This window comes from Clarias gariepinus, chromosome 7 (genome assembly GCF_024256425.1).
Source record: "Clarias gariepinus isolate MV-2021 ecotype Netherlands chromosome 7, CGAR_prim_01v2, whole genome shotgun sequence".
Lineage (NCBI taxonomy): Eukaryota > Metazoa > Chordata > Actinopteri > Siluriformes > Clariidae > Clarias > Clarias gariepinus.
In genome coordinates, this window is record NC_071106.1 from 18,371,836 (window position 1) to 18,382,500 (window position 10,665).

The 10,665-nt window shown below is 44.7% G+C and overlaps 1 protein-coding gene across 3 annotated transcripts in view; it reads right to left on the reverse strand.

Moving 5' to 3' along the window:
* znf423 (zinc finger protein 423) overlaps positions 1-10,665 on the reverse strand; it is a 155,600-nt gene that overhangs the window by 117,208 nt on the left and 27,727 nt on the right. For 2 of the 3 annotated variants that reach the window (XM_053500255.1, XM_053500256.1), the window contains exon 2: positions 8,919-8,978. The exons of the other annotated variant lie outside the window; for it this stretch is intronic. In XM_053500255.1, coding sequence (XP_053356230.1) covers positions 8,919-8,978 — 60 coding nt within the window. The remainder of the gene's footprint in view (positions 1-8,918; positions 8,979-10,665) is intronic. 3 annotated transcript variants of the gene reach the window in all.

The window sequence follows — 10,665 nt, forward strand, 5'->3', positions numbered from 1 at the left end:
CAATGTTAATCTGAATGACAATTAAGATTATTAAAAGATTTGAATAAAAAAAAAGTTGCATACACTATATAAAGGGCATAAAATTTAGCAAATGAGTTTCTTTTTATCTAATAAAATAATGTTTATGCGTATTTACAAAAAACGAAGCATGAATGAGAATATAAGCAGCATAAAGTTTTATGAAAAATGGTGTTATATGATGCTATCTGAAAATTCACTTTTTCACATAAGTGAGGCACTTTTTAGCACCAATACCATGTTTTGGACGACTATATTTCCATGTTGTATACCATACAGACTTATCTAACATGTAACCAGCTCTCTGCAAGGTTCTGTTTTAAAACCATTTCCTTCAGGTGTTCTTCGTCAATAAAATCTGCTCATGTCCTGAATCAGGAAAAACTCTAATTTTGTCCGATACTGATCCGCTGCTTTATTATCAGATCAGAACACTCCTCGTACTTGTTTTCTTATAAACAGGAAGCACGTTTAATCTGCAGTTTTATCTGGCGTTCTCCACGTAATCTAAACAAAATTAATGCCAGAACGTTCATGTGGCTAAACCTCGTTTAGCGATTTCCCTCAAACGACTGCATTACACTTGAGTAAAGTGTATAATCGAATCATCTCCAGCTGCTCCGTGGACATCTCAGCCCCAGGACACGTAAAGATACACTTCAAACGCTCTCAAACTAGGCGAATACAACTCTAGCCATTCTGAACAGAGGGGCCATATTCGTTATGTGTAATATATCAACGCAGCGTACAAGATTTACACGGAGCTGAAGACCCAGAGCCAATGCTAATGTGAGGCATCTGTTCCAAAACAGATGGACTAGAGTGTATTGTATTAAACTAATATTGGCTCTTGTTTTTGGAAATTATCGCTTTCTTTCTCCTTAAATGATATGCTGCACCAAACTATACAAGATTACTGGTCGCATAAAGTAGCATACCAGATTACTATTATTATTAATGGCACAATTAAGGAGGTCCATTACGTTACAATTATACTCCTTTGAATTTTTCTTTTTGTGAGAAAAAACAGTAATAAAGCTTTTATATACCTAGCTTACATAAAATGTAATATCATGTTAGCGCGTAGAGGGAACTGGGAAGAGGGAATTTGTTACCCCACATAAACACCCCCACCATACACACACACATACATCCACCACCTCTCTTTCACTCTCACTCTCTCTTAGGGAAGACAAACAGCCATGTTTGTGTGGGGTAATTAGATGAGGAGAAGTGAATTAGTAGAATCCACAGAGCAGTCGTGTAGCTGAGCACAGCCCCGCCTTGGAGGGACCTGCTAATTACCCCTCGTTAGGTTGATATGTCCCCCCCCCCTTTTTTTTTACGGTGCGGCGCTGCCACCGTAGTGAGGGAGAGAAAAATAATTAGCGTCGGATCGACGCTGGGCTTTACGGACTCTGAGAGGCATCCTCTGCACTGAGGGGAGGAACGACCATAAGAAATCCCCCAAAAATATTAATGTGAGTGCGATGTCTGAACATCAGTGATGGTGTAATGTACAAGCACGTGGCACATTCATCATTGCAATAAACAAGCGTTCCATGACATGAGTGGAAATGAAAATGTTCAGGTAGCAGGAATGCACCTATGCCGGTTTTCTTTTCTTTTTTTTTTTTTATTTGGTGGTAATGTCCAGGATAAAACCTACATCCAGTAAACATCAGTGAATTTCCAATCCGATCTGCTTCCTGACCTGTTTAGCCACTGATGGAGTCTTAATATAAAGGGACATTAATACTACAGTGCTGCTAAATTCTTTAATCTTATTTATCAGAAGAATGAAATTGTTGGCTGTAAGGTGTATATGTGTAAAGTGTCTGTGCTAAGAAATCATCACTGATAGTAAGAATTCATTCACACCATAGTTATGGTAGATGTTCACCATTAACATGTGATTATTGATATGGGAACTTTCCAGTTTTCACACGAGCCTAAGAAGGTTTTTAGGGATAATGACCAGCATTTTGCACTTTTATCAAGTTCAAGACAAGGAACAACAGTTTTTAGCTTTTACAACATAAATGATAAGAAAATCTCATTTGTTTTACAAACATTCCACAACATTAAAAGTGGCAATTAAAGGATTAAAAAGTACAATGAGACATTACTTAATAAATAAAAAATGTTGACACTGAAAAAAAAATATGCGATGTAGGAGAAATAGAAGTTGCCAGGGTAGCAAATTACTTTACGTGGGATGTTCAGTTCACGCTGGGACTTACAGTATGATGAAATTTCTTATGAATGAAGTTCCGACATTTACAGAAGCACAGAACGGTAATGAGGGATTTTTTTTCCTGATTTTCTCCCTAATTTAGTCGTGTCCAATTCCTCCCCATCACTAGGGGGCTCCCACATTAAGGCTACTACTACCACTCAGTCGGGAGGGTGTCAGACTATCATGCTTTTCCTCCGAACCACGTGACGCCAGCCGACCACATCTTTTTAAACTGCTCGCTCACGCACTGTTGGGAGCAGCGTAACACACTCGGAGGACAACGCTATCGGCTCCTTCTGCAGGCCAGGTTACAGCATCACCCGGGAACCGAACCAGCGATGTCCGCATGACAGGGCGAGCACTTTACCAGAAGAGATGTATCTGCCTTTGGAAACTGTACACACAGTCATTAACGAACACCACTTGCGCATTACAGGAACTCGACTGGGAGTTATTGAAACAAATTCCCCTCGCTTTAAGCAATTTAAACGTGTTTTAGCCATTAAAGGAATTCCTGGGAGGCCAGCGTTTCACACATGAGGCAAGCAGATCATGGCTTGAGCATACTGAAAAAACTTTGATGGTATCCAAGCACTAGTGAGAGACTGAGAAAGGTACAGTACATTCGTGTAGCAGGGGATTATGTAGAGGAAAAAAGTTATGGTTTGACCTGAACAAATTCGTACTTTTGGGTTCATTACATTACTTTCTTTTAACTGCACACCCTGCTGCATTTTGTTCCAGCAGTAAAAGAGGGAAATCCATGAATGGTATTGGACGGTCCCAGAAAGACTGACATTGAGAAAAATGTAAGAGTTTTATGTACAGCATCTAAAATGCATTTGAGCAATTTCCCCACAGGGCTACATTCAATGAGACACATGCTCATCCTCTCTGCGTTCACACATCACCTATACGTAGTACTCTAAAAAGAAGAGCCATCAATGTGCTGTTCTACACTGGAAAAAAAAATCAGCTCCAACTTCAACAAGACCTCTGCTCTTTTTTCTCATACAAAAACATCTACACTACGCCTTTCAACTCCATCCCCCCCTCCCCCCATCACGCACACACACACACACACACAGTTATGAGCCAAGTGTGAAATGGATCAGCTGGGGTAAGAGTGTGTTAACACACTACAAACACAAAGAATTCCTCTCTTCCTCGAGGACATGAGTCAGATGAATGCAGTTCTCCGTGCTCGATTAGGGATGTCTGATCTCATCACTTAACTACAGCCCAGCTGTCTGAATCCATTACCTGTCCTGTCTCTGAAACAGCTTTCTCTTGACTGCTTATAAAGCTGCCTTACATTCCTTTCACATGAACTTCATTGCGTTAATATCAATCTGCTGATTTGTGTATTAGGGTTTGGACGTATGATAATGTAATGCTGATTTTGTGATTCATGTGATAATGTGGGATACTGGATGATGTCAGATGTCAAAATATAATTGGTTGGTTGGTTAACATAATATAATACGAAACATAATTGATATTTCTGTGATGTTTTATTATGATTAAAAGGCTGTATTCTTCTCTTCTGAACTCCTCCTATGACCAGACATAACACTAACACCTCCTTGAACAACATTGATCACCAACTGTCCACTGAGGACAGGGTCATGGTCACCCAAGGCTTGCCCGTCCAGTCCGATCCCACAGAGAAGCCAATGCTGCACAAATCAGAAAAAGTTAATTATGGTCACAATAGAAAAGCGACAGAATACGCAAGAACCCAAGGCTCCTCCCCGAAACTCGCCAGATCCCAATCTGATCAAGCACTCATGGGATGCGCCAGACAAACAAATCCAATGCACCAAGGCCTCATCCCACAACCTGGTGCCAGATGCCACAGTACACCCCCAGAGGGCCTGCGAAGCCCAGCGCAGAGGGGCCAGAGTCACCCCGGTGCCACACCCAAAACCTGGGTGCTTTCAATGTAATGGCTGATTGGGATCATTCTGCACTTGATTCTTGTTTTTTTATGTGTTTCACTCCTGAAAAGTCCTGATTATCTCTTTAAACTTAGATTGGTATTTACTCACTAGGGAGTGAGATGGGACGGGGCCCCTGATGGCCCAGCACTTGAGCAGGTGCAGGCAGACTGGGTAGATGCCTGTGTGTGTGTGTGTGCGTGTGTGTGTGTGTGTGTGTGTGTGTATGTGTGTGTGTGTGTGGTGTCTCTAGAGAGTGCAGGCCCTAACACAGTAAACATAGGGACCTATTTAAAGCAGGCCTCACTGTGGCTCTACTGGCCTGCGCTTGCTATGTTTCCACAATACAATGTACCCCCTCGGGGAACCTCAGCATCCTCCTCCACCAATAGCTTCCCCGAAAAATACAGCGTACCAGCCTCTCCCCCCTCGAGGGTCCGGCACCCAGTGCCCTCGCACCCCAAGGGACAGAGCGGAGAAAGAAGGGATGATGAAAGAGAGCGTCATGGAAGGAAGGGAATTAGAAATCACACGTGCACATCCACAACACGAACGGGATGACAGCTGCTCCCCGATGCTGTCACCTGTTTCGGGCCAAGGCTTTATGAGACACACAAGACGGTGCTTACACACACATACACGCATGCACACGCACACACACACACACACAAAAAGAACGCAGAGAGACAAGCGCTGATACGTACATACAGACATGCACACCAGACACACACCTCCCTTTCACACATTAGAACTGTTTTCCTGTGGCTGCCTTGGGGAAATTAAAAATATATTATGGACCTCCAGAGGTTCATGCAAGAAGATGGAGAGAAAAAAAGGGAGATAAATGAGAGAAAGAGAGAAAGAGTGAGAGTGTGTGTGTGTGTGAGAGAGAGAGAGAGAGAGAGAGAGAGAGAGAGAGGGAAATGAAGTTCTTGGCCGTGTCCTCTTTTCTAAACTGTCCACTGCATCATTGGGAGCAGACGGGCATTACTGAATGGGTAGAGGACCAGAGAGAAGGGTCATCATGTCTCCTCTTCTTCTTCTTCTCTGCTTTCCTTTCTCAATTCAGAGGAATAAAAACAGAGCTCAGCTTCCCCAGATGCTGCCTGGCTCATGCTCAGCTCACACTCCAGAGAGGCGCTGCGCGTGTATGGCCACGAGACCGACTGATATCTCACTTATACATTCACCCTTTCAAACACACACACACACACACACACACACACACACACAATCTGTATACAACCTTCACCGTTATATTATGTGCAGGATTTGACAGTATGAGCCATTAAGGGGTTCATAAATGGTCCTGGCTCTGCACCCTCCCCCAAACTGCCAAATAAAACCCTGCCAGCACAGCGCGCCCATATATGTGCAACACGCAGGTGATCCAAAGCTCACAATGTGTCTGAGGTCACAACGTCTCGCCCAGTTAGAAAGAGGCTGGTGAAACCCAGGCCTGATGTGTCAGAGGTTCTGACGGCCGGCCAATCACAACCAGAGGAAGTGAATAAAATAATTCGATTCAGATCCATTTCAGCCCCTATTGGCCTGCGCTCGGGGATATGAGCAGTCTTTTTCCATCATGAATCACAGTCGGGGACACGTACAGGCTCAGACAGGGTTCATGTGTATGGAAGGGTTTTTTTTTTTTTTTTCTCAAAGATTTGTGAATCATTCGGTTTGTTTTCTTAAACTACAATTGTGCTTATGCGGTGTGTGTGTGTGTGTGTGTGTGTGTGTGCTTGAGTGTGTGTAAAATCACTTCATTAGCACTTCGTCACAAAGTAAGAAAAATGCAATGTTTAACTTCACAGCTCTGATGGCACTATTAAAAACATTTCCCTCTCCGATATATGACAAAGTTACATCTCGCGTCTCTCTCTCTCTCTCTCTCTACAAAGTCTCTCTTTTTTCTCGTCCCCCCCCCCCCTACTGTCTCTGTCTCTCCCTCAATCTGAATCTCCAGTGTGAGACCTGGCTCACGTTCTGCTTTTTCTCCTTCCCTTCTCTTCCCCTCTGGGTTTGGGAGGGACGCTTGTTTTTCTGTCTCAGGGAGCACGGAATGAAGAGAGAAAGAGAGATAGATGGAGAGATGGAGGGCTGAGGTGGAGGGGCGCACCTCCGGTCCTCTCCACCAGCGGGAAAAGGCCTCAGTCAGGTCCCCTGGGACATGCAGGCAGGGGGCGGTAGGAAAGGGTCCTGCTCTCTTTCCTACATCCCCCTCCTTGCCTTATACCCCCCCCCCCCCCACTGCTCTTTCTCAACACACATTTTCCAAGTGAGCGGGGTAAACTGAATTTAATACCAGGAACAGCCTGCCAGTGTCCTTGTCGACATCATCTCGCAGGGAATAAAGGGAAGGAAAACTTTTTTTACATGTTAACCCCCCCCCCCAGCACCCCCCCCCACCCCTCCATCTTTTTAAATAAGAAATGGCGAGCAGCCCCCTAGAGCCCCGGCACAGCAGCACAAACAAACACAACAAACACGGGAGAGCAGGAACGCAAGTGGGGCAAAGGAAGGAGAGACAGTCAGAGAAAATACGAGAAAAGAAACAATATAGAACCTTGAGGAGAAATGTGCACAGAAAAGAGGACCTGCCTTCCGCACACTGGGAGACGAGGGGCGATAAAAACTCCAAAACACAGCGAGTTTCAGCACGACAGGGACGAAAACAAGAGAGCGATGGAAGAAGACTAGGAGGAAGAGAGGAACAGCAAAAAAAAAAAGAGGTGGGGGGGGTTGTTTAGCGAGAGCTCAGGGACTCCCCTTCCTGCTGGATCTCACACACGCAGCGCTTTGTAGCCACACAGGACCGCAGTCAGCACCCCTCCCACTGCCCCCCCCACACTCCCCCAGGGCCGCTTAGGAGAGGCCCACGTCATCCTGTCACCCCCCTTGGGCCTTCTCTTTCCTACTCTGTTCTCCCTGCTGAGCTCACCAGCCCTTCCTAACTCTCACACACACACACACACACACAGCCACATATGCTATCACCCTATCTCCCAAACTCAGAAACACTCCTACAAACACACACACACACACTTTCTCTCCAGCTGGCTGGTGCTTTCCAAATGCAGCCTTCCAAACATCAACTTTACAGGGATCGCTCGCACGTACACCGGTTTGATGTGGCCTACAGCATCAATGCAGTACGAGATAACGTTGTAATGATGATGCAATCGCAGCATAGACGCGTGTCAAGAGTCAAGCGTGACTGGAGGTGAAGAACAGCACGGGACAAGTGGGGTTGGTTTAAAAAAAAAAAAAAAAGTATGATTAGGATCCTTTTTTTTCAGTGCACAAAGTAGTGGAACTTTCCATTAGTCCGTGATAGTTGTGTGTGTTTTGGGACTGTATGTAATCATGATCGGGGGTTTAAGGGCTAATCACACTGTTCACTGATGATGAGTTACATGTGCTGCACCACAAGGTGGAACACCAGGCCTTTTTAAACCATCTTAGACCGGTGACCTGATTTTAAAAGCTTATTTTAGTAGAGATTTTTTAATTTTACGCTAACATGGAGCTACTTTCACAAAGTTTGGATTCTCACCAACGACCGAACACGCTGGACTTCAGTAGGCTACAAACTTTTGCCTATGATGTTGCCTTTGTGCTGGCAAAAATGTAACCAGAGGTATAACTTATCCATAAAAATCCTGATAAAAAAAAGCTTGCGGCATACAGTAGGTCGGATGGAGGCATCCAAGCTCCGTGCTTTAACAGCACGTGTAACACTGTCTCTTCCACCTCGCAAAGAATCCTGGGATAGGTTTGGCTGTGAAGTATACGCTCTTGCGTTTTTCACTGTCAGGGGAAAGAAGGCCGCATTTGTCTGTCGCATTTGAAGAAGCCTTTGAAATGGGACAGCCTTAGTCATGGCGCTATGATGTAACCAGCCTTCAAACGTGTCCTTTGAAGGATGCGGCACCAGACTTGGGACGCACCAACTTCTGTCACTTAAAGTGTAATCACTGTGACGGTTCCCCCCATCCGTCAAGTCGATGGGATGCGACCTATTGCTCCTTACTTGCTGTTTGGTTTTTCTGGAAGTGCCATGGACAAATACCCTCAGTTGTCCTATCAGGCTGTGATCGAATAACCATGATCACTTTCCCTATTATCACTCTTCTGGGTTCTACGGCGTGTGGATCTACTGCTCAGTGAGAGACAGCACATGACTCACGGGGCCCATACAAAAATAGAATACACAGCAACACATTTTCAATACGCTCCACGCCGAAGGAGAATATACTGCCGCGGATTTTCAACGTGCTCCGTTTTCATTTGGGGATAAAGACGAGCTTCAGACTCGATGCGCAATTTAAACCAGGCTACTGAGATTTTGCCAGAGGGGAAGGCCGAGCTGAAGGGAACCCATAAGTCATGAGTGTATACGTCCACCATATTCCGCTCACAAAACCCCCAAAGACAGGAAGCAGCCACGAAGCCTCCGCTCCAGAGTGCACCTGGTCACTGTTCTCTCCAGTGTCTTGTGAAAGTCTTTCACTCCATCTCACTCTCCCGAATTTCAGTCCTTCCCTCCCTCCCTCCCTCCTTCTCTCCCTCCCTCTGAGTGCAAGGCTACAGGCCATGTGGAATTGATATTAGAGATTGGAGTGACTGTGGGAGTCAGTCAGAGGAGACATACTGCAGGTGTTTGTGCGAGCGCTGGCTGGAAGGCACCACGCTACCACGTTTCAGGCGGAACGTACCTGCTGGAGCAGAGGAGTCCCAACTTCCTGCACATTCAGCCGAGTCTGCCTCCTCCACCGCTGCCAAGCGAGAGACCGAGAGAAAGAGAGAGCGAGACATTAGACATTGTTTGTGTTTGCAACTGAACCAAGCTTTACTTCCAAGTGATGCACTGATGAAGTGCCTTGTTTACAGTAGAGCGCTTAATGGTGCCATATAATAACCGCGTGAAGTAATGTGCTGCATCTTAATGCTCGATGTACATCAAAGGCTTTTATTGAGTGCCTGAGTGCGTGCGCGTGTGTGTGTATGTGTGTGTGTGTGTGTACGTGCGTTCTTTGTTTGTTTCCTTCTGTACTAATTTCGGAGGTGCAAAAACAGGTAACAGCGGCAGGGAGATGAGAGGAGGAAAGTGATGATGAAGGCTTTCCTGGGCATAGCGGGGGGAAAGGAAGCCCCACTGGCACACAAACAGGATACAGGCGAACTCAGCACACAATGAGCACTTACACCTCACCCCCCCTTTCCCCTTCTGAAAACCCCCTACAGCCCCTGAGCACGGCAGCGCATTTGCACACACAGGTTATGACTAATTCTAGGCATTAAACAATTAAAAGGAATACTCCAGCATTATTTCTTTTTCCCAACTTGATCTCTACTCGATAACCACAAGCAAGATAGAAAAGAACAAAAACAAAACCTACTATATAATCATAACCTAAATAAGGTTTTACGGCTATCAAACATATACAGAAAACTAATAATAATAATAATAATAATAATAATAATAGTTATAATAAAAGTGAGAGAGTCCATAGATAAGATAAGAAATAAAACTCCTCTTTCCAAGCTAGTAATCTCTTTCTAAAAGTATAAATCCTATAAAAAGCCAGAGGGTGGGCTAAATTCAAGTAAAAAGTAGCAGAAAGTGTTTTAATAGGAAACAACAATTACAGCTTCAAAGCAGCTGCTCTTAGACTTTAATTTTATGTCAATCAAATTAAATAGTTTATGCAACAGTTAGTCCCGACCAAGTAATGTGATTAGAGAGTCATTCCATGATTGATTATATTAATAGAACATAACAGCACTGGGACGTTTCACTATGCATTACGTATGGCTCGCCGTCACAGGTGTTCTGGAATCACTGATAAAACAAACTGTTGCCTGCAGGATGAGTGAACGCGGGTCAGTACGCTCCGGCATACTGAGGAGAGAGCAGCTGCTCGCCAAAACTCATATCCCAACAACTCATATTCTAGCGCACTTTCAGCTAGAAAGGGACTGTATAGCCTTTCTAGTGCACTAGCTTTCCATTTAACGCTACTTGGGATTGGACCTCAGAACCTGGAAATGAACGGATCTGACATTCTAAAGTAGAATAAGTGGGAAACTAATTGTCGGTTGCTAATATGACACCGATGTAGACACACACACACATATGTTAAGGTCATTTCTGGGTCCGCACAAGCAGTAGAAGCAAAGTGGAATCGGCACACAACTGTGAGTTGGAGAAGCAGTCTGAGGATTATGGGTAAAAGCAGAAAAGACGACTATGACTAATGATCTTCGCAGGGGGTGAACGCAGTGATTAAGATATCAAACTAGCCACTGGAAATGGAAATTAGTCTTACAGAGACGTATGCGCATGAGAGATTGAGGAACAGAGGCCTGGATGTGTGTGTGAGTGTGTGTGTCTGTGTGTATAGTACACTTGTGTTAACCAATAGGGGGAGAAAAGGAGAGAGATGAGATTATGCCTCAGTT